A 24,116-nucleotide genomic window follows, 5' to 3' on the forward strand; every position below is an offset into this window, starting at 1 on the left:
TTTTTTTTATTATAGAAAATCTGAATAAAATTGGAAAACTTTTTTTTTTAATTTGCGAAAAGATTAATTTATTTTAGATAATTAATGATAGTAAATAAAATTTTATTTCCAATTTTAAATCATTGCAGATTGTTATTTTTTTAAGTAAATTGAGATTTCTATTTTCTAAATTAAACATATCTTCTATTTTTTTTTTTTTTGGAATAAAAATTGATAAATTTTTTTTTTTTTAATGAACGTTTTTTGAATTTTTTCATACTTTTCAAAATTGAGTCTTCCGTCATTTTTGTTTTTAGTTTCTTTATGATTTAATTTAGAAAAATCAGTCTGAGATTTTTTATACAATTTAGCATAAATAAGAAATGTTAAATATAAAAAAAAAAGAAAAAGTGAGAAAGTTAATTCAGATTTCGAAGAATTGTTTTTTCGATTTCTGTACATTTTTCTATATTTTATCTGTTGCTTAGTTAAGATTAATTATATATTAATTCTCACCGATAAAATGCGTATTGCTCCGTTAGTTATGTACACAAAAAAAAAAACGCTACATTTATTAATAATAGAAAATTGTACAGTTTTAAATTGAAAAAAAATCAAGAATTAGTCTCTAAGTACCTTATATATATATTGAAAATTGTATTTCACAAATTTAAAAAAAAAACTGTAAGATTTTTGTCATTCGTTAAAGAACAAGACGATTTTTAAAAAAATATCTATGGGTGATGGTGCAGCAATTTATCATTTTACAGCTTAAATATATTTAATTCATTGTTTTAAAAAAAAAATTGCAGTATTTATTTTTGTATAGACCTTCATAACAAAAAATATTTCTTTTAATGGTGCGAAAAAAATGATGAATTAGTTGATATAAATAAATGTTTGTAGAAAAAAATGTGTTTATTTCTTATAATAGAAACATTTTTTTTTTTCTGAAAAATCGGCTTGGTTTTCTTTAATTTATTTAAAAAATGATTTTCTCTTAGAATTTATTTCGTACAAATTTTAAATAAATAAGAAAATTGTTTTAAATTTTCATTTGATAATTATGAAAATTAATTTTTTTTAAGTTTTACAGGCCACGGATTGACTTTAAGGCACAAAAAAAGTCGATTTATATTTCAAAAAAAAGTCGATTTTTTTTTATTTTAATTGGTTAATTAATATTTTACTGTAAATAACTAATGTTATTAGATATTAAATTCATTTTATTAATTCTGTAATGAGAATAATTCTATAAAAAATATTATCAAGAAAGTTTAATTCTATGTCAGAATCGAACTAAAGAAAAATTTTCAAAATTTTAATTAAGTAGAACAAATTTCTTAAAGTTACATTTTTTTATAATTTTTTGATGTCTGATTTAAGCAATTTTTTTTAATTAAAAATTTTGTCACAGTTTTTTAATTTTTATGGTCAAAAAAAATTTCAAATAATACTTAATCAAGTTTTACAGATTTTTATTAAAAAAATTTTTTTTCAAATAATAATTTTTGGAAGAGTTAAAGTTGAAATTTTTGAAAATAATTGAATTTCAAAAATTTTTTGTTAATTTTCAGAAAAGAATTCAATTTTACAGAACTAATAATAATTTATCAAATAATTTTAGATAAAATTTTTTAAAAGTAATTGAGATTTTTAAAGATTTACGAAAATAGATTTTTGAAATTAATTGAAGTTAAAGTGATTTTTAATTTTTCATTTTACTAAAAAATTTATTAGAAATTGCCGACAAAAATACAATAATTTGAAAACTTTTGAAGCGAAGAATATTATAAAAATCATTAAAAATAATTGAATTTCAGGAGAGTTATAATTGAAATTATTAAATTTCAAAAAATTTTAGAAGTTTTTAAATTGAAATTTTTGAATTTCAAAAAAATTTTTGTTAATTTTCAGAAAACAATTAAATTTTACAGAACTAATAATAATTTATCAAATAATTTTAGATAAAATTTTTTAAAAGTAATTGAAATTTTTAAAGATTTACGAATTTAGATTTTTGAAATTAATTGAAGTTAAAGTGATTTTTAATTTTTTATTATTTTACTAAAAACTTCATTAGAAATTGACGACAAAAATATAATAATTTGAAAACTTTTGAAGCGAAAAATATAAAAATCATTCAAAATAATTGAATTTCAGGAGAGTTATAATTGAAATTATTAAATTTAAAAAAATTTTAGAAGTTTTTAAATTTAAATTTTTGAAAATAATTGAATTTCAAAAAAATTTTTGTTAATTTTCAGAACTAACAATAATTTATCAAATAATTTTAGATAACATTTTTTAAAATAATTGAATTTTCAAAGATTTACAATTTTAATTTTTGAAATTCAAGTGATTTTTAATTTAAAATTTTTGATTTCTGTTACTAAAAAAATTTATTAGATAAATGAAGAATTTATTAGAAAGTACATAACAAAAATTCAATTCAAAAAGTTTTTAATTAAATAATGCTTTTAGATAATTAAATTTTTGAAGAATATAATAAAAATAATTAAAAATTTTTGCAAATAATTAAATTTCAAGTGATTTTGAATTAAAATTTTTTGATAATTTTTTTTTTTAAATTATAAACAATTATTAAATTTCATAAAAATTTTAATTGAAAAATACAGTGGAACCTCGATTATCCGAACTAATCTAGGCAAGGCCGGGTTCGGATAATCGAAAATTCGGATAATAGAGATTTTAATTTTTTTTATAATTAAAGTAAAAAAATGTACAGTTGAACTATATATTTAACTTAATACATATGTTTTTAAATATACATAAGTATATACATATATGTAAATATATATTAATTAATAATATATTAAAAACTCAGAAAATTCGGAAATTTTTAAGATTTTTTTTGGCATAAATTTGGTTATTTTGCTTTGAATGATAAAATAAATAGAGAAAATAAAATTTAAAATTCGGGAGACCAAAAAATAGTTCGGATAAAATGTTTTTCGATTCGGATAATAGAGGGTTCGAATAATAGAGGTTCGGATAATCGAGGTTCCACTGTAGTTCAAAATAATTGAATTTGTGAAGAATTTCATTAAAATTATTAGAAATAATTAATTTAGTGAAGAATTTTAGTTAAAAATTTGTTAAATAATTGAAATAACAAAGATCTGCATTGTATATAAAAAAAAATGTATTTTGTTTAAAAATTTTGTAAGAAAATTTAAAAAGAAAGTCAAAAAAGTCGCATTTTGTTAAAATAAATCGATAAAAGTCGTATAATCCGAGGTCTGAGTTTAAAATTTTTTTAATGAGAAATAAAAATTTATTTTCTTTTTTTAAACAAAAAAATAAGTTTATTGTAATTTACAATATTGATTCAAGAGGTGTGTAGTAAATTAAGTGTAACAGAAAAGTTGTTTGGAAAATGATTTTTTATTATATTAATTAAATAGATTTACTGGTCTTTGACTTCACGGAGACGACGAACTGCTGACCTGACGGATGCAGCGGTCGTTGTGGAGTAAACCCAGGCACCTCCTGCAACTGTCCTTTTGCATCGTTTACAGGACCAAATTCCAACAACGCTACGTTTCATGGCCTCCTGCACAAGGTAAGAAAAATAAATTTATTTAAAAAAAAACAACAAACAAATTATTTAAATGTTTTTTAATTTAATTCTTTAAACATTTTAAGGGTCAGTTTCACCGACTCCGGTTAAAAGTTAATCAGCGATTAAATCCTTAACCAACCAATCATGAGCGGTTAAATTGGCTTTAATCGCTGATTAACTTTTAACCTGAGTTGGTGAAACTGGCCCTAAATCAATTGATTTATTTTCTATTTGAAAAAACAGATATTAATCCCAAAGAATATAGTAATTTTTCTCAACTAAATTTAAAGTCTCGTGCAAATTTTGAAATTTAGTAAAGTAAAATTTTGAATGAAGGAAAATTAAAATTACCTTTCCACAGAATGTACAGGTGTATTTGCTGTGTTGCGTTATTTCCATTTTTTTCACCATTTTTCTAAGGGAAGCACCATATCGGGTACCATACTTCCCGGTGATTCCTACCTTCTTGGTACGCTTGGCCTATAAATAATAAAAATACATCACTAACACAATTCACTTTAAAATAATATTTAAATATTTTCATTTTCATTTTAAAATTACAAATTATTTTTTTATTCAGACACTTTCTAAGCAAATCATGTGACATAACCTCTAAACTTTAAATAAACAAATATGAATAATTTTTTTTTTTCTTAACAATCGACACTTTTAAATTTCATTTGTCATTGTTTATTTTTATATTCCATTAATTTTCACTGTTTATTTATTTATTTATTTATTTCCAAAACTTATGTTCACTTCTTATGACAACATAACCTCACTGGTTTTTAAATCCGTTTTAATGTAAAATTTCACAGGATTTTAGAAAAAATAATCATCTACACTGAGAAACAATTGTTTCATTTTTATAATTTAATGATTTTTTAACAATTATTTTTAATGATTACACGTAAAAAATGAGATTATTTCTCTTACCATTTTTGTATTGATACAATACACACGTCAAAAGAACCGGAAAAGAAACGCAATTCTAGAGAATCAAGATGGCGTTCCCTTCGTTTTTTTTTTGACTTCCGGTTATTTGAAATTTAAATTTTTGAAATTTGCGCCAATTTTTTTTTGTATTTTTCCTGGGTAAATGGATTTTGCATATAAAAAATAAGTTAAATAATAAAGAAGCTGAATTTAAATTATAAAAGTCTCTTTTAGTAAATAGTAAAAATTAAAAAAAAATTATTAGTAAATTAGTAAATAATTAAAAGCCTTTAATAATTAAAATAATTAATTCAAATAATTTTAATAATTAAAAAAATAATTAATTTCAAATAAATTAATTAAATTATTAAATTATTAAAATGAAATAAATAAAAATAAAAAGAAATTATAGTTTGATAAAATTGTAATCAATTAATTTCTAATTAATTTCTAATTAATATCTAATTAATATCTAATAATATCTAATTTAACTTAGGGAAATTAATTAAATTTAGCATTAAAAAATTATTTGCAGTAAAATAAAAAATATTGTCAATTGTAAATTTTATTTTTATTATTCAAATATACAAATAGGTACTTTATGAGAAAGCAAAATGAATAATTTGTTTTGTTTTTAATTTTTTGAAATTCGAAAACAAAATTTTATAAAATTGGAAGTGTCTTTCTCCAAAAATTCATTGCATCTGGATAAAATTCACGTTGAAGAGTCACAGATGGAATTTTATTATTATTAATATCTCCAATTCTAAGATGAGCATGACATCGTTTATAAGGTTGCCAAAGATGATGATTTGTTATCTCATGCGATTTTGGTATGCTAAACAAAAAAAAAAATATTATTTTTTTAATTGCGTATAGAAAAAAAATCGCTGTTCCAGATAAAAATTTTTTTTCCGTATAAAAAATGAATTTTTTATTATTATATTTTTTTGTACCTATTTTTTGCAAACGATGTCCATAAATCCAGCATTAAATTAACAATTTTCTCATCGTCTTGTGTCATCCATGACATTGGAATGCCAGAGAAAAGATAAAGTAATTCATCCGAATGCATGACGCCAACATTTTCTTTAACTTTATAAATTAAATTTGTATAACTATTATTACCACGATAACCAAATAAATAAGAATAAAATGAACTTTGTGCGTATGTAGACATTTTTTCAAGAAACTTTATTTGTGGATAAAAAAATCCAGCATCAGTCAAAAATCTCGTGTAATTTTTAAGAAGCTGAAAAAAAAGAAAAATATTTTTATTCTCAAAAAAAAAGAAAGATATAAATTACAATTTTGTAAAAAAAAAAATAAAATAATAATACCTCATCCCTGCTAAGTGAGTCAATTGAACCACTAAAATAATAATCAGTCACTGCTTTTCTAAATTTTGGTATTTTATCTTTGGTAAAGTAATATTCGCCATTTATTGTTATTGCTTTTTTTATTGCGTCATTAAGTGACGCTGATGTTAGATTCGCATAGTAAACTGTAAACAAAAATAATAATTATAATAATTATTATAATAATAAATAAACAAAATAAATAACAAAAATAAATAAATAAACAAAATAAAAATAATAGAAATAAAATAATAATAATAATAGAAATAAATTAACAAATAATTAATTAGTTGTTAATTTATTTCTAAAAGTAATTTTATTTCAAGTTCCGAACATTTAGTAATTTTCGATTTTGAAAATGTGCTTTAAATGTTCAAGTGTATTTCTGATAATCGTTTGAAAAAAAAATGGTAATTTTGGTAATTTTAATAGATTTTTTTCTATTTTATTTTTCAGGTGAGTGCAAGGAATTTTTTTTTTTGCGATATACTGAAAATTAATTTGTTTTCGATTTAAATAACACATTTCGGAAGTGAAATTCCTTAAAATCGTGATCAATTATAATAATTTAGATTAAAAATTAGAGTTTTTCAATTTAATTTCGAGAGTGTTCGAATTTTTCTAAAATCGCGATCGGTTATAAGATTTAGGGTATAAAGTAATTTTTTTTTTTTTTCAATTTCAAAACTCGTAATCAAAAGTTCACGAATTAAATCGCGATCGATTAAAAGTTTTTTCGATTTAAAAATAAAAGTAATTTCGAAAGTGTTCGAAAAATTTTAAATCGCGTGTGTTTTTGGCTGAAATCATCATCAATAGTGGCAGCAGCAATTTTGGAATCATAAGCAGATTTAATTCAAGGTTTGGAATATTACTAATAATTTTTGAATTTCTCTTTTTTTTGCGAAAATTTGTTTTAAATTAAAAAAAAAAAACTTAACACTCACGCAAAGATAGAAATAATCCTTCATCAGTTGTTGATCCAACAATAAATGGAAGATCCCTCATTTTATTTTGAGCCATTAATCTCTCTGGTGTATCGGTTATAAATGCATCTTTCGATTCTGGTTCATTTGTTGGTAGCCAATATAAAAGTGGATATTCCTCATTTTTCACTATTAATATTTTTAATAATTTTTCCACACTCTGATTTCTTAAACAATTGACAAATATTTCGGAATTTGAATTTGAACAACTCACACTTTTTGACACAGTGTCTAAATATGGTTGATAATTTTCTTTTTTTCGAAATGACCACGCTCCCAATACATTTCCACTTTGAATAATATAACGATGAAATAGTCCTAAAAAAAGAAAAAAAAAAATTTTTTTTTTTTTTTAATACAAGTGGGAAAAAAAAATTTCTGCAAAATAATAATAATAATAATAACCGTGAGTTTTATCGGAAAGTGCCAAAAATTGTACAGAAGCACCACCGGAACTTTCGCCAAATATTGTCACACGATTTGGATCACCACCGAAATTTTTGATATTTTCTTGAATCCATTTTAGTGCTAAAACTTGATCTTTAAGGCCATAATTTCCAGGTGATGCTGAATCGCCAGTTGTTAAAAATCCCAAAATTCCCAAACGATAATTCAATGAAACAAGAATAACATTTCGTGATGGTAAAAAATTAGGACCAAGAAAACTGGGATTTCCATTTCCCCAAAAAAATCCACCACCGTGAAACCATACCATTACCGGAAGTAATTTTTTATTATCCTATAAATAAGAAATTATTTATTATTATTAGAATTATTTTAATAAATTAAGGAATTACTAAAAAAAAAAATCCTTAAAAATAGAAATTATTTCAATTTATTTATTTCTAGAAAATAAATATATCATAAAATTATAATTACCATTGGATAATTGAATTCTAAAATAGGTGTATGAACATTTATGAATAGACAATCTTCATTGCCCTTAATATTTTCTTCCTCTAATTGAGGACAAATATTTGCTTCCTCGGTTGCTTGACGAATTCCACTCCATGTTAGTCCTGGTTCAGGATTTTTGAATCTAAAATTAAAATTCCAAATTTTTAAAAAATTTTTTTATTCTCATATATACGATAAAATTTTATTTATCGCATTTTTTAGAATTGTTGTTTCCTTAATGTAAATACTTTTTCCCTAAAAGGAAAAAACATACTTTCCTTATTGATGAAAAAAGTTTCCTTTAGAGGAAAATGAATTTTTTTTTATTGAGAAAAAAAATTCTTTATCGTTTATAAAAAATAAAATTTTTTGAATTTTTAAAAATTAAATTAAAATTTTTTTTTTACCTAAGTTCTCCAATTGGAGGTCGAGCGTAAGGAATTCCAAGAAAGGATGAAAAATTTCTACCATTTTTATCCTGTTGAAATTTTCCTTTTAATGTACCTTGTCGAATTGTTGCCAAAGGATCTCGATGATGATGTCGAGTTGCGGATATAAATAAAATAATATTTGAAATACAAAATAAAAATATCAATTTATCAATCATTGTGATAATTTTAAATTTTGGCAATATTATCTCTTGATATTCTAATTTCTTATCGCAATGAGGAAGAGCTGTTGATTATTAAACGTGGCAAGATAAACTGAAGGAAAATGTTGTTCATCAACCGGTCATACTAGATACGTATGCTAATTATAGAGATAAAAATAAAAAATATATTATACTCTTTTAGATAAAGTATCAGGAAATTGATCAAAAAAAAAAAAATCTCTTACAATTTAAACAGTGTGTGCGCTATAATTAGTCATATGGACAATTTTTTTTTTGTATCGTTAATATCAATATTTGCTATTTTAAAAGAAGCGAGTTTTTATTTTTTGAAGAATAAATCAATTTTGAATTTTTTATTTTTGAAATTATCTTTCTTTTTACTTATTTACTTTACATTCAAAAATACACTAATTTCAATCTCATAAATTAATTTTAAATTAATTTTAGTTTTTTAAATTAATTAAATACGTTAATTAATTCAATACGTGCATTTAGTCTTTTAAATTAATTTAAAAATGGCTAATTAATATTAATTTAAATTAAACAAATCTCAAAAGTATTGGAAATTCTTTTCGCCAAAAATCTAAACGATGAGAAAAATAATTATCATCCATAGTGACTGTTGGATCAGTATTATTTGAAATATTTCCAATTTGAAGGAAACTATTATTTTCCACATATGGTTGCCAGAGATTTGGATTTTCTAATAGATTTGAAGTTGGTTTTCTGAAAAGAAATAAATTTTTTTCATTATTAGAAAAAAAAAATTAAAAAAATAAATCACTTACCCATCGATGGCAAATGATGTCCAAAAGTCAATCATTAAATTAAGAATTTTTTCATCATTATCATTTATTGTATTTGTTTCATTTGTTGAGAATAAAAATCCAAGTTCTTCAGCGTGTGGAACACCGACATTTTTTTTAATATCAAAAAGATCAAAAATTTTATTCATATTTAAACTATAATAACCAAATGAATAAAAGTAAAATGGTTTTTTTGTTACTTTTAACATTTTCTCCATCATTGATGATTGTGGATATAAAAATCCGCTATCGCTCACAAAATTTGTATAATTTTCCACAAGCTAAAAATTAAAAATAAAAAATTCTTTAAAATTTTTTTGTTTTTTATATTTTGAAAAAAAATTGTTTCTTTTTTACCAAAAAATAATTTGCTTAAAAATTTGCTTTATTTAAAATTTTTTTATTTACTTACTTTATCTTCAGGTACAGAATTAATTGATGTGTTAAAATAAAAATTTTCAATAGCATTTCTAAATTCTTTAACATCTTCTGATTTCAAATAATGATTCGATGTTGAATTAACACATCTTTCCAAAAGATATTGAATTCGTTCAATTGGCGTTTTATTTGCGTACATTGCTATTTAAAAAAAAATTATTATTTATTTTAATTAGATAATAATTTTAATGACTAATGCATTGAAAAAAAAGAAAAAAAAAAAACTTACGTAACGTTACAAGTAGTCCTTCGTTAACGACAGTTCCGCTCATAAAAGGATGATCTTTCATTTGATTTTTTGCCATTAAATTTTTAGGACTATCAGTTAAATAAGCATCTTCTGATTCTGATTCATCTGTTGGTAGCCAAATTAGTATGGGAAAATTTTCAATACGTGCATTTTTTGCCCTCAATAATGTATCAATACTTTTGTTTCTTAAACAATCGACAAGTGGTTGAGAATTTGTATCAGGACAACCAATTTTTTTTCCAATTATATTTATCAATGGTTTATATTCCGCTTTACTGCGATAAACCCAAGGACTCAGGGCACTTCCACTCTGAATTATATATTGATGAAAAAGTCCTGCAAGATATTTGAAATTTTTTTTTCAAATTAAATTCAAATTCAAATTTCAATTACCTAAATTAATTTAAATTAAAAATTCAAATTTTAATTAAATTAGTATTTCTGGAAAATTTAATTAAAATTCTAAATTAAAAATAAAAATAACTTATTTCGAGATAGATTCAAAAAAAATAAAATAATAATTGCAAAATTACCATTAGTTGCGTTCGATAGTGCATGTAAATTAACAGAAGCACCTCCTGCACTTTCTCCAAATAATGTAATTCGATTTGGATTACCGCCAAAATTTTTGATATTTTTTTTTATCCATTTCAAGGCCAAAACTTGATCTTTGAGGCCAAAATTTCCCGGCGCTACAGAATCGCCAGTTGTGAAAAATCCAAAAATTCCCAAACGATAATTCATTGAAACAAGTATAATATTTTTATCGAGAAGATATTTTGGACCATATACATTTGGACTACTGTTGCCAAAAAAAAATCCACCACCATGTACCCACACCATAACTGGCAATAATTTATTTTCGTTCTAAATTTAAAAAATTTGAAAAAATATTTTATAAAAAATAATTATATATATATATATTTTTTTTGTTATTTTATTCGAAAATTGTTAATTTAAAATAAAATAAAATTCGTACCACATTTTTAAAATCCAATAATGGCGTGTATACATTTAAATATAAACAATCTTCTTCGCCATATATATTATTATCGAAATAAACTTGTGCACAAGAATTTCCTTCCTGATTAGCCAAACGAATTCCTTCCCATTTTACCCCTGGCAATGGATTTTTAAATCTAAATTAAAATTTTATTATTATTATTCAACTTATTTAAATAAATAAATAAAAAATATTTTAAAAATTACCTGAGATTATCAATTGGAGGCTGAGCGTAAGGAATTCCAAGAAAAGCAGAAATTTGTCTATTATTTTTTGTTTCAAATATTGTACCACTAAGAATGCCTTGTTCTATTTTAACAATAGGTTCAGCATGTAAAATAGAATAATAAAAAAAATGTAGAAGAAAAAATTTAAATACCAATTGTACCATATTATTTTTTGATTTAAAAATGAAACAAAAGAAATTAATTAATTTCATACGCGCGGATCGAATGAAATCTATAGAGTGCAAATAGCTTTAGAGATTTTGCATCAAGAGTACATTGTCTTGAGATAATTACATCTAAATGACCTTTAATCCTTGCATTTTTATAAAACTCATAAATTATTGAACGTCATTAAATTATTCTTTTATTCAATATTTATCAATTTTAATTTTTTTTTTTAATATATAAATTTATAAATAGAAATTTATTAAAATTAATTTGTAATTCAAATTTTTATCTCACTTTATTGAAAAGTAAATTTAATTTTTTTTATAATTAAAATAATCGTTCGTTAAACAAAATTTCAATGAATGTTTAATAATTTTTTCGATAAAATTTTTACAATAAAGGAAAATTTGCTTTCCAAAAATTCATTCGATTTGGTAAATAATTATTTTCAACTGTTACAGTTGGTTCGAAATTATTTTTTATATTTCCTATTTGTAGAAAACTATTATTTTCCTGATAGGGTTTCCACATATTTGGATTTTCTAAATGCATGGAAGTTGGTTTTCTGAAAATAGAAAAAAAAATATATAAATTATCTGAAAAATTAAATTTTTTTTTTCAAAATTTTACCCATTTATTGCAAAAGACGTCCAAAAATCGACCATTAATTCAATCATTTGTTCATCTTTTTTTGTGACAAGATTCGATGGTACCATGGCAAATAAATAGAGAATATCATCGCCATGAGGTGATCCAAAATTATCCGTTATATTTCTTTCAAAAAAAATTAAATTCACATTTCCACGATAACCAAATGAATAAAAGTAAATTGGACTTTTTTTTGTTTTTGCAATATTTTCCACTAATATCAATTTTGGATAGATAAAACCACTGTCACCGACAAATTTTGTATAACTTTCAAGAAGCTGTTAAAAAAAAATTCAATAATTTAGAAATAACAATAGTAAAATTAATTTAAAAATTAAAAATAATATTTATACTTTGCTTTCATTCTTTGCGACAGCTTCATTGATGTAAAAATCTTGAATTATTTTATCAAATTTGTATGTTTCTTCAGGTTTCATATAATGAGTAGCAGTGAAATTAATAGTTCGTTTAAATGTTTCCATAATTGATTCCGTTGTCTCCTTAACGTAAAAGGCTAAAAAAAAAGAATTAGAGAAAATAAAAATAAAAATTTTCAAATAAAGAAACTAACGTAAAGTTACGATCATTCCTTCGTCGAGATCACTTCCGCTTATTGATGGTAAATCTTTCATTTTATTTCGACTAATTAAATTACGTGGACTATCTGTTAAAAATGCATCTTTTGATTCTAATTCATCGGTTGGTGTCCAATATAAAATGGGAAAATCAAAATGTTCATATTTCACGGGCATTACCAATTTTTCGACATTTATTTCACGTAAACATTCAACTAGAACTTGTGAATTATTTTTTATACATCCAACTTTATCGGCAAATTCATTTGCAAAAGATTGGAAAAAAGTTCTGTTTCTGTAACCCCATTGACTCAATATACTTCCACTTTGAATAATATATTGATGAAAGAGTCCTAGAAAAAAAATAGCAAAAAAAACAAAAAAAAAAAAACAAAAAAAAAGAATGAAATTATAAATACCGTGAGTTGCATTTGAGAGTACATGAAGATTAACCGAACCACCTCCGGCGCTTGAACCAAAAATTGTCACACGTTTTGGATCACCACCAAAAAATTGAATATTATTTTGAATCCATTTGAGAGCTAAAACTTGATCTTTCAATCCAAAATTTCCCGGTGCATATTCATTGCCTGTGGAAAAAAATCCCAATACTCCCAAACGATAATTTAATGTTACAAGAAGAATATCTTTTTGTAAAAGATATTTTGGATTAAAAATTTTTGGATCACTGCTTCCACTGAAAAATCCTCCGCCATGAATATAGACCATTACCGATAATAATGAATCATTCTTTCTGTGTTTCTCCTAATAGAATTTTTTTTCTATTAGGAAAATTATTTTTAGTTTTTTACATTTGAAAAATTAATTTAAAAAATAAATTCTAAAATAGATAATTTTGTTTTAGAATATTAGAGAAAAAATTAAAACACAAAAATAATTCTAAAAATAATAAATAAATAAATAAAAACATAAAATAATTTCAAAAAAATATTTAAATATGAATTTATTTTTGTTACATAATTAAAATTTTTTGTTATTTATTTCGGAAATCTATATTTATAAATTGAAATAACTTACCAATGACGAATTGAAATTCACAATTGGCGAAAAAACATTCAAATATAAACAATCCTCATTGCCAATTACATATTCGTTTAAAAATAATTGTGGACATTTATTTGGTGTTTCTATTGCTGAACGTACACCATTCCATGATTTTGCTGATACAGGACTTTGAAATCTGCAAATAATACAAAAAAAAAATTGCAATTAAAAAAATTTTTTAATTTAATTGAAAATTTAATTAAAAAATTAATATTAAAATTAAAATTATTGCAAAAAAATATTCAAAATTTTCTTCTTTTTCAAAATGGAAAAAAAGAATTAAGAATTTTTTTTCCTATTGTTTAAAAATATATAAATTTAATTTTTACCTCAATTTTCCAATTGGTGGTTCAGCATAAGGAATTCCAATAAATGCAGAAAAATTTCTTCCATTATTACCATGAAAAATTGTTCCATTAAGAATTCCTTGTGGAATTTTTATCAAAGTTTCCGCATTCAACGACGATATGAGTAATAAATTTAATATTGACACTAATGACCCATGCGTATTGATATTCATTGTTATCGAATTCTTTAAAAGTTTACAAAGAAAGTAACGGATGAAATTAGTTATAATTTTTTTTTTTATTTAATTTATAAAGCACGTTAATGTAAATTTCTATCTAAATTTAAATATAAGTTGAACAATGAGAATAAATTATATTATGTGTAAATAAATTAATCCACGACTTAGGAAATCTATCTTGTAATTCAAAAACAAAAGGTTATCACAATTGTAGTTCTCCTGAATCCAATGATAAGCAAAATAATACACTATATTCAAAATTAAACAAGTATTTAGAAAAAAAAAGAATTTATTTCAATACAACAAAATATGACATGAGTAAAAAATATTAAAAATTAAAATTTTTAAATGAAATTGAAAAATACAAAACTAATGAAAAATTAAAGTTTTATGAGGGGAAAATTGTTTTTCCATAAATTTAAACGATCTGTAAGATAATCTTTTTGTAAAGTAACACACGGTTCGGTATTATTTAAAATATTTCCAATTTGAAGAAAACTTTTTGTTGTCGAATAAGATTTCCATAAATTAGAATCAGCTAATTGTCCAGAAGTTGGTTTTCTAAAAAAAAGAAATGTTTTTTAAATTTTTCTAATCTCAATTTAGTAGGAATTTTTTCTTTTTTTTTTGGTACTAAAAGAAAATTAAATTCTTGATTTTACCCATTTATCGCGAAAGATGTCCATAAATCAACCATTAAATCAATGACATATTCATCTGTTCGTGAAATATATTTTGAATGTTCTCCTGATAATAGATACAATAAATCATCAGCATGATTTACTCCTATATTTTTTCTCAGACCATATTCCATATTCAGGTAACTTATTTCACCGCGATAGCCAAACATATATAAATAAATAGGTTTCTTTCCAAATTTCGCCAATTTTTCCGTTAAAATTGCAACGGGATAAACAAATTGACTGTCGCCGGCAAATTTAGTAAAATTCTTTAAAATCTGTGAAATAATTATAATTAAAAATGTGAATTTTTGTTCATTCTAACTCGCATTAAAATTTTTGCCTAAATTAAACAAAATTTTTTATAAATAATTTAATTTTTGATAGATTTAAAAATTGAAATTATGGAAAATAATTGAATTTTTGCGAGATTTTTTTAAAAAAAGAAAAAAATTTATACTTTTTTTTCTAACAAAATTTTTAAAAAATTAATATATCAAATTTTCATTGTAATTATAAAAGGACAATTTTTTTTTTTAATTTACCCTATTTTTACTGGAAAAAATAGTTCCATTAAAATAATAGTCCTTGATAATTGTCACAAATTTCGATAAATCCTTAATCGATGAATAACGATTAAACGTTCCATTGATACATTTTTTGAGAACATTTTCAATAGATCTTGAAGTACTGTTTGCATAAAAGGCTAGAGGAAATAAAAAAAAATGAATAAAATATATAAAAAGTAAAATTAGCAAAACTAATATTTTCTGCAAAATTAATATTTCGTTGAAAATTGAATAAATATTTTTAAAAAACTATTTTAAAATTCAATCAGAATAAAAAATTTGTATTTAATTATTTAAAAAATAATTTTTCTTTTGCTTACGCGCAGTAACGTATAGTCCTTCATCGGCAACAGAACCACTCATTAGTGGATAGTCTCTTAATTTATTTTCATTAATTAAATTCTCAGGTGTATCCGTTAAAAATGCATCGTTCGATTCAATTTCATTTGTTGGCAACCATGATATTTCAGGAAAATCCAAAACATTGTATGTCGTTAAATTTACTAATTTATAATAATCCACATTGCGTAGACAATTTACAATTAATTTTGAATTACTTATGGAGCAATCAAATTTTTTTGCAATCTTTTTAACGTCAGATTTAATTTCATTTTTATCTCTAAAACCCCATGGAACCAATGCATTACCACTTTGTGCAATATATTGATGAAAAAGGCCTGCGACAAAAAAAAAAAAAAATAATAAAATCTAAATTGAAATGAATTTTGGAAAAATAAATTTCCTATATATACCATTGGATTTATCTGACAGCGCATGAAATGAGACAGAAGCACCTCCGGCACTTTCACCGAATATTGTCACACGTTTTGGATCACCACCAAAAACACGAATATTATTTTGAATCCATTTCAGTGCCAATACTTGATCTTTCAGTCCAAAATTTCCCGATGCAATATTATCGGCCGTTGTAAGAAAACCAAGAATTCCCAAACGATAATTCATTGAGACAAAAATAATATTTTTATCCATTAAATATTTAGGACCATAGAAATTTAAACCACTGCTTCCTAAATGAAATCCACCACCGTGAATCCAAACCATCACTGGTAATAAAGTTTCGTTCTTCTCAAAGAAAGAAAAAAAAAGGAAATTTCTTTTTCTATAAATAGTTTTTTTTATAATTTTTTAATTTTAATGAAACTCACCATTAATTCATTAAATTTTAATTTTGGAGTGAAAACATTTAAATATAAACAATCCTCTTTTCCATCAACTTTTCCATTAACTGGTTGAGGACAAGCGTTACCCTCTTTATTTGCATAATAAATTTCCTTCCATTTTTTTATTGGTTCTGGACTTTTAAATCTGAAAATAAAATTTAAATAATTAGATTTCAATTAAATATTTAAATTATTTTTAATTGTAATTTTATTTATTAGGTATTTTCAATTTTTTAATGTCAATTTTACCTCAAGTTTCCAATTGGCGGTTCAGCATATGGTACACCTAAAAAAGCAGAAATATTTCTTCCATTTCTCGATGTAATTATTGTCCCCTTAAGTAAACCATCGGAAATATTCACTAGAGTGTCGTCCTCCGCACGAGTTTTAATATCGAATGACAAAATAAATATCGATATTATTAATAACAAATTATCCATTGCTATTTTAGCTAAACACAAAATTGGAGAATAAAATTTTTTTTTTAATTTATATTTTTTCAAATTTTAACAACAAAAGAAGAATAAAAATCGAAAATAAATTTTTTTATATAAAAAACTAAACTCACAATGAAGTAAAAACTGTTATCAAAAAAAATTAAATTATCTTCAAACGTGAACTTTAACAGAAGTTGACACTAATCTTTAAAAAAACAAATTTAGTGATACAATTATTTTATTCTTTTTTTGTTTGTAAATTTGAGAATTACCTTCTTCTTCGGTATAAAATTGAAAATAATTTTTTTTTCCTAAATCAAGGAATTTTTTTTTCTTCTTTTTCTCATAAATTTCAAGTACTGGACATTTTTTTTTTTTATCACAAAATCAGACTATTTATAAGAAGAAAATTCTTGACGTCCTTCGAAAAATTTCCAATAAAGTCGATGCGATTATTACAGTAAAGATCATTCACTTATTTTATCTTTTTTAAATCAGTCAATATTCAATTGTCAATATTAAAAAAAATAAATTCTTTTAAAATATAACATTTTATAAAATTTTATTTATAAAAAAAAAGAAGAGAAAATAATTAAAGTACGTAAGAATTCTTCAATATTTAAATTAAAAATAATTTTTAATTTTTGTTTTTTTTTTTTTTCTATAATTAAATTACACTGAATTTAATCTTCTGCATAAAATTATTTTATTTACTATTTACATTTGAGAAAAATGTTAATACTCAATTAATTAATAAGAAAAAAAATAATGCTTACAAAAAAAAAAAATTCTAAAAAACTATACATTAAAATATAGTCAATTTTTCACGATTTTTTCTATTTCTTTGCTCGGACGCAACATTTTTCTCTGAATTTCGCAAATGATTAATTTCACTTTGCATACTATTAAATCGTTGAACAATATTATTATAAGCCGAACTATTTTTATTATGTTTAGTTAAAGAATCTTTTAATTTATTTGCTTCTTTTTCCAATTTGGCAATATTTTCACTAATTTGAAAACTTGTTATATTCAATGTTTTATCGGAAATATTTTTTATTTTTGAAAGATCCTCGCGAATCTTAATACTTTGTTTTGAACAACTTGGTCCATTTTCCATTTTGGCTAAAATAGAATTTCATTTTTATTATTTATTAAATTAAATATTAAACAAAATTTAACATTATTATTATTAACAAGAATAATAATTATAATAATAATAAAATATAATATTCATCAAAAATAAATTATTTTTTTTTAATTAATAACTATAAAAAAATAATATAAAAAAAGTTGTATTTTTTGTTAAGATCCGTTTATTTGTATAAATAAATAAAATATAAAAATTTTATTTTCAAAAACTTACCTTTCGAGCTCAATGTGTCGTTAATAAAATTAAAAATATCGCTCTTCTCGATTTTTTGCTCCTTTTCGTACTGCCTCTGTCGTTGTTGTTCCATTTTTAATTTTTGTTTTTGCATTTTACGCTCGGCGGAAAAAAGATTTTTATCCCCATTCGCCATTTCACGAAGATGCATACAGTGATCTGAAAAATCAAATTTTTTGTTACAAGAAAAAAGCATTGAAACTGTTTTTTTGTTGTAATTTAAAATAAAAAATATTTCATATTTTTTCTTTGCAATTTTTTGAATATCATTTTGAAAATTAACCTAAAGATTTTCCTGCAGGTAATACTGTTGCTTCGACTGGTTGAACTCTTCCGTCGGCTTTTTTTCCAAGACCCGTGCCAATTATATAACCCATTTGTGCCATTATTCGACTTCCAATGCCCCTTGTATGCTGCTCCCAATTTCCCAATGGTTGACTTGAATCCACACTTAAAAGCGCTGAATGAATTATTTCTTGTTCATCGTATTCTACATTTGGCGTATCATTATCATCATCACTCGATGATGTATCTGACATTTGAAGATCAGAATCATCTAAAGGATAAATTTATTAAAAATTAATGTAATTAATTTTAAAAATTAGAAAAATTTTTAAAAATACTAGAAATAAAAATTTCATTAAAGGTCAATTTTTTTTTTTTTTTTTTTTACCAAGCGGAAGTAAATCTTGAACTAAAACTTCAAAAATTTTTCCACTTGCTTCGAATTTTACTCTATAGGGATCTTCCGATTTATTTGGAACTTTAAGTACGACACATCTGTGCCATAATTGATTTTTTTGTTTCGCTAAAACTCGACTGCCCATTTTAATATTTGAAAAATCGGGTTCTCTGAAATTTAAATTTTATTATCATATCAAAACAATTAAATAGATTTGTAACAAAATTTTGTATTGAGTTTGAATTTTCAAATTAAATTAAAAAATTCGAAATGAAATTTACCTGTATTCTTGTAAAGAAGACAATGGTACAATTTCTCCATGAGAAAAATGACACTGTTCCTCTGAGAATTTACAATCGCCTTCAAGAAAATAGGGACACGGAAGCATTTCTTTGTGTGTTGGATTCATGAAAACAACTCTCACCTTTGGGAAATTAAAAATTTATAATGTTAAAATTTTTTTAATTTAATTTTATAATATTTATAATATTTAATTAATACTATTAGGCTTTTTAGAAAAAATTATTATAGTAACTAAATATATTTTAAAATGTAAATTCTAATAGTAAATTAAAATATTACTTTATAATTTACCATTATTTATAATTAGTTTTAGAATTACCATTCACAGGCCTCGGATTATACGACTTTTTTTTTGACTTATTTTAATAAAATGCGACTTTTTCGACTTTTTTTTTACACCTTTTTTTAAAACAAAATTTAAACAAAATACGTTCTTTTAGTATACAATTTTCTTCAGATCTTCTTCATTTCAATTATTTAACAAATTTTTAACTAAAATTCTTCACTAAATTAATTATTTTTTAATAATTTTAATGAAATACTTTACAAATTCAATTATTTTAAACTATTTTTCAATTAAAATTTTATGAAATTTAATAATTGTTTATAATTCAAAAAAAAAATTACCAAATAAAATTAATTAATTATTTCAATTATTTTTAAAGATTTTTATAATATTCTTCGAAAATTCAATTATCTGATAGAATTTTTCAATTAAAATCTTTTGGAATTCAATTTTTATAAGTGATTTCTAATAAAATCATCAAAATAAATTACTAAAAATTTCTCTTATTATAATTTATTGTTTAAAAATTTAACAAAATCTTTTGAAATTCAATTATTTTCAAAAATTTCAATTTAGAAAGCTTCTAAAATTTAATTATTTCTAAAAATTTTTGAAATTTAATAATTTCAATTGTAATTCTCCTGAAATTCAATTATTTTTAATGATTTTTATAATATTTTTCGAAAATTTAACCATTTTTCATTTAAAAAGTTTTCAAATTATTGTATTTTTATCTGCAATTTCTAATAAATATTTTAGTGAAATCATCAAAAATTTTAAATAAAAAATCACTTGAAGTTCAATTAATTTCAAAAATTTTAATTTATAAATCTTTAAAAATTTCAATTACTTTTAAAAAAATGTTATCTAAAATTATTTGATAAATTATTTTTAGTTCTGTAAAATTTAATTATTGTCTGAAAATTAACAAAATCTTTTGAAATTTAATTATTTCTAAAAAATTTCAACTTTAACTTTTTTAAAAATTATTATTTCAAAAAAAAAATTTTATTTAAAAATCTATAAAACTTGATTAAGTATTGCCTGAAATTTTTTTGACCATCAAAATTAAAAATGATGACAAAATTTTTAATTCGAATAAATTGCTTAAGTCAGACTTGAAAAAATTATAAAAATGGAAATTTAAGAAAATTTTTTTTAAGAAATTTGTCCTACTTAATTAAAATTTTGAAAATTTTCCTTAGTTCGATTCTGAAATAGAATTAAATTTTCTTGATAATATTTATTATAGAATTATTCTTATTACAGAATTAATAAAATGAATTTATTGTCTAATAACATTAGTTATTTAAATTAAAATATTAATTAACCAATTAAATTTCGTTAATATAAAAAAAATTGACTTTTTCGACTTTTTGTGCCTTAAATTCGATCCGAGGCCTGTATTCACATTATATTTAATAATAATGTTAAATATTATGTTATCAATCTAAATTATTAAATTACTTGCCTTAATATCGTTTAAACTGGTAATACTTTCATTTTCTTCTCTATGAACGGACCAAACCATCGCATTATGATACCCAATACCACCCCAACTGCTTCCATAAGGAGCACGACATTTCATTCCCTCAAGAGCCTCCAACTCTTCCTGTAATCAACTTGTACCGTATATCTAAAGATTTATTTATTTTTATTTATTTCTTTTTTTTTTTTTTTTTTTTTTTTTAATACTGACTTCGATATCATTTGCCCCTTCTGTTTTCACATTTTCATCATTGTTTTTAGATTCGTCCGAGAAACCATCCAACTCTGCCTATTTATTAATAACACAACAAAAGATACAAAAAATATTTAAATTATAAATTCAAATAGGATCAGTTGGGGTAAATGGGGGAAAAAATCGCTATTTTTCACAAATTAGGTAAGTTTCTTTCTTTAAAAGGTATAATATTTGCGGGTTTATTTTTTTTTAAGTTGTTATTTACATTCCCAGGATTAATTTTAGTAGAAAAAAATTTAGATTTTTGTTAATTTGGTTAAAGCTGTCCCCATTTACCCCAAAAATTTGAAAACTCAGGGTAAATGGGGAGAGCTTGCCAAATTCAAAATTCTCGAAAATTTAAAATTTAAACTTCTCTCACAATTTTAATTATTTGTGACTGCCGATTTTTTTATACGCTTGTTTCATGATTCTAAACAATCAAGCGTATGGATTTTGAAAAATTTCAATTTTTTCAAAAAATGAAAATTTTGAAAGATAAAAATATTTGTAAAATTGTTAAAAATTACCTTTTGTTGTTTTTCTCAGTAGAATAAGATTTTTAGTTGAAAGAAAAATGTTGAAAAAAATTATTACCCCTAAACAAGATCAATTTTGATTGCTTTCAATTTTAGTGGTAATTTTGAAAAAATTCAACTACTTCCACAATTTTCATTATTTTTTATTGTCGAATTTTTTTTACGCTTTTTTCACGATTTTAAACAATCAATTGTATGGAATTTAAAGAAATTTAATTTTTCCAAAAAATAAATTTTCTAAAATGGCTAAAAAATTTTTTTTTTGAAATTTTAATAATTTATAATAATTTTGGATCCTAAATTATGTCAGAAAAAAAATTGACACTTTTTAACAATAATAACTTCAGTAGTCTGAAATTTCACCGGTCCCTCCCCTTAATGAAAGTTAAAAAATTAAAAATTCACATTTTGGCTATAAAATTTTGTGATTATTTAAATTTAAGTTTATAGATGAAATAATTGTATTCCTTACATGAAAACAAATCGATTGGTATATATAAAGTTTATATTTGAAGTAAATTTAATAAATTAATGAAAGTTAAAAAATAAAAAATTCACATTTTAGCTGAAAAATTTTGTATTTATTTAAATTCAAGTTTAAATAGAAAATAATTGTATTCCTTACATTGAAACGAATCGATATAATTTGTAAATAATTATAAATTATATATTATTTTTTATTAATTTTTAGAAATTTCAATTAAAATGTGAATTTTTGATTTTTTAACTTCCATTAATTCTTTAAATGTAACTCAAATGTTTATATTATATTATTTTTGTATGTTTATTTCAATGTTAATGCTTTCTCCACGAGGAAGCAAATTTTTTTGCTGATCGTAAAGAGGAAGCAAAATGTTCATGTAATGAAAATCTGAATTTACAACTTGTTAAGTCTATTTTCTTTGAAATGCTCGACAAAATACTGAAACAGTTTGACTTTGATTTTCAAGTTTTTATGCATTGAGCGATAACTTTTTTTTTTATCTTACTGCCAATTGTCAAGATAAAAGTTTGGCAATACTCAAAACCTCTTGCAAGTGATCTGAGATTAAAATATTGACGTTGAATTTAATTTTAAAACTGTAAATTAAGCTCCAAAACATCTTGTCCCCATTTTACCCCAACTTATCCTATAGAAAATATTTTATAAATACATAAAATTATATATTATGTTATTTAAAATACTTGAATACCTTAAATAAGGCATACTCGCGATCCAAGGGATCATTTGTCGAATTTTCATCCTTTTTATTTTCAACTGTTTCCAAACTTTCCAAATTTTCTTTTGTTAAATTAATAAGTTCTTGAATATCCGATTGAAGACTCAATAAATTATCCTTATCTGGACCTTTTGGAGTTGTGGAAAGTGCAATTTCAACTTGCGATAACTATAATAATATTTGTAATTAAATTACAATTGTAAATAATTTAAAATTTGTTATAAATTTTGCAATAATTTATACATATTATTATTTGTATAACATAAAAATTATATTGACATAATTCGATAATTATAAACAATCTCATTTTTGAGGTTAGAAAAAAGTTATACTTTTTTTTGTATAAACAATTACCTGTGTTTCATATTGTTTAATTGACTCCTTCAAACTATTAACATCAGTCATGATTTAAGAAAATACTTAAATATTGCAGATAGAAATTGCTTTTATTATAAATATATTTTATGCAGAAAATAAATAGAGAGAAAAAAAATTCGATAAATGAACTGTCAAAATCAAAACCAAAACAGTCAAAATGTGTTGGTAACACTGTTAGTATCATATGTCGGTAAAACAGTTTTCTGTTTAAATTCAAATTATATGTAATTTTTGAATTACTTGTAGTTGAAAATTTTAATATAGAGACAGTAAAAATTATAAATTAGCTTTATATATTTAAAAAAAATTAAACTATTATTGTTTTTCGAAAATAAGTAATGTTTATTTCTCCAATGACCTCATCGCCTCGGTAGCGCAGTAGGCAGCGCGTAAGTCTCATAATCTTAAGGTCGTGAGTTCGATCCTCACCCGGGGCATTTTTTTTGCCATATTTTATAATATAAAACATTTTTAATGCTTTTTAAAAACATTTTAAACGTATTTTTTAAGTTTTCCCTAGATTTTGGTACTAGAAATTTATTCACTTTTATTTTTTTTTTAAAGCAGACATTAGAAATGTTTTTTAATATGTAATATAAATTTAATTAATTTCTTCTCATTTATTAATTTTTACAATCACTGCATTTTAGAGCAAGGGATTCAATTTTCA

At 22.5% G+C, this 24,116-nt stretch overlaps 5 protein-coding genes and 1 non-coding gene across 6 annotated transcripts; 1 reads left to right on the forward strand and 5 right to left on the reverse strand.

The window, feature by feature from the left end:
• Positions 1–3,368: 3,368 nt before the first annotated feature.
• On the reverse strand, positions 3,369–4,591 carry LOC127285203 (60S ribosomal protein L37a). Its single transcript, XM_051311078.1, has 3 exons — positions 4,502–4,591; positions 3,917–4,045; positions 3,369–3,556 (listed from the first exon to the last, which is right to left on the reverse strand). The coding sequence occupies exons 1-3, from the start codon at positions 4,502–4,504 to the stop codon at positions 3,410–3,412; spliced, it is 279 nt and encodes a 92-aa protein (XP_051167035.1). The 5' UTR covers positions 4,505–4,591; the 3' UTR covers positions 3,369–3,409.
• A 459-nt stretch (positions 4,592–5,050) lies between these two features.
• Positions 5,051–8,479, reverse strand: LOC127285201 (esterase FE4-like). The gene is made up of 7 exons (XM_051311076.1): positions 8,150–8,479; positions 7,725–7,884; positions 7,251–7,584; positions 6,807–7,163; positions 5,842–6,005; positions 5,458–5,753; positions 5,051–5,339 (listed from the first exon to the last, which is right to left on the reverse strand). The coding sequence occupies exons 1-7, from the start codon at positions 8,347–8,349 to the stop codon at positions 5,165–5,167; spliced, it is 1,686 nt and encodes a 561-aa protein (XP_051167033.1). The 5' UTR covers positions 8,350–8,479; the 3' UTR covers positions 5,051–5,164.
• A 218-nt stretch (positions 8,480–8,697) lies between these two features.
• LOC127285200 (esterase E4-like) lies at positions 8,698–11,406 on the reverse strand. Its single transcript, XM_051311074.1, has 7 exons — positions 11,059–11,406; positions 10,829–10,988; positions 10,383–10,716; positions 9,829–10,185; positions 9,574–9,740; positions 9,144–9,442; positions 8,698–9,081 (listed from the first exon to the last, which is right to left on the reverse strand). The coding sequence occupies exons 1-7, from the start codon at positions 11,289–11,291 to the stop codon at positions 8,895–8,897; spliced, it is 1,737 nt and encodes a 578-aa protein (XP_051167031.1). The 5' UTR covers positions 11,292–11,406; the 3' UTR covers positions 8,698–8,894.
• A 117-nt stretch (positions 11,407–11,523) lies between these two features.
• On the reverse strand, positions 11,524–17,358 carry LOC127285305 (juvenile hormone esterase-like). The gene is made up of 15 exons (XM_051311254.1): positions 17,201–17,358; positions 16,741–16,942; positions 16,477–16,636; positions 16,063–16,396; positions 15,631–15,987; positions 15,287–15,447; positions 14,724–15,019; positions 14,463–14,622; positions 13,865–14,121; positions 13,509–13,671; positions 12,890–13,235; positions 12,467–12,823; positions 12,249–12,409; positions 11,878–12,173; positions 11,524–11,812 (listed from the first exon to the last, which is right to left on the reverse strand). Exons 2-15 carry the CDS (start codon positions 16,929–16,931, stop codon positions 11,638–11,640), a joined length of 3,414 nt encoding a protein of 1,137 aa, XP_051167211.1. The 5' UTR covers positions 16,932–16,942; positions 17,201–17,358; the 3' UTR covers positions 11,524–11,637.
• Positions 17,359–17,610: 252 nt separating this feature from the next.
• Positions 17,611–23,605, reverse strand: LOC127285202 (zinc finger CCCH-type with G patch domain-containing protein). The gene is made up of 9 exons (XM_051311077.1): positions 23,423–23,605; positions 23,042–23,236; positions 21,286–21,363; positions 21,058–21,198; positions 19,279–19,421; positions 18,989–19,167; positions 18,599–18,871; positions 18,295–18,474; positions 17,611–18,053 (listed from the first exon to the last, which is right to left on the reverse strand). Exons 1-9 carry the CDS (start codon positions 23,471–23,473, stop codon positions 17,734–17,736), a joined length of 1,560 nt encoding a protein of 519 aa, XP_051167034.1. The 5' UTR covers positions 23,474–23,605; the 3' UTR covers positions 17,611–17,733.
• A 205-nt stretch (positions 23,606–23,810) lies between these two features.
• On the forward strand, positions 23,811–23,883 carry Trnam-cau (transfer RNA methionine (anticodon CAU)). Its single transcript has one exon. It is a non-coding gene; the product is annotated as a tRNA-Met (tRNA).
• Positions 23,884–24,116: the final 233 nt, after the last annotated feature.

The sequence above is a fragment of the Leptopilina boulardi genome, unplaced genomic scaffold (assembly GCF_019393585.1).
Source record: "Leptopilina boulardi isolate dan_hultmark-lab unplaced genomic scaffold, ZJU_Lbou_2.1 LbouV2_330, whole genome shotgun sequence".
Classification (NCBI taxonomy): domain Eukaryota; kingdom Metazoa; phylum Arthropoda; class Insecta; order Hymenoptera; family Figitidae; genus Leptopilina; species Leptopilina boulardi.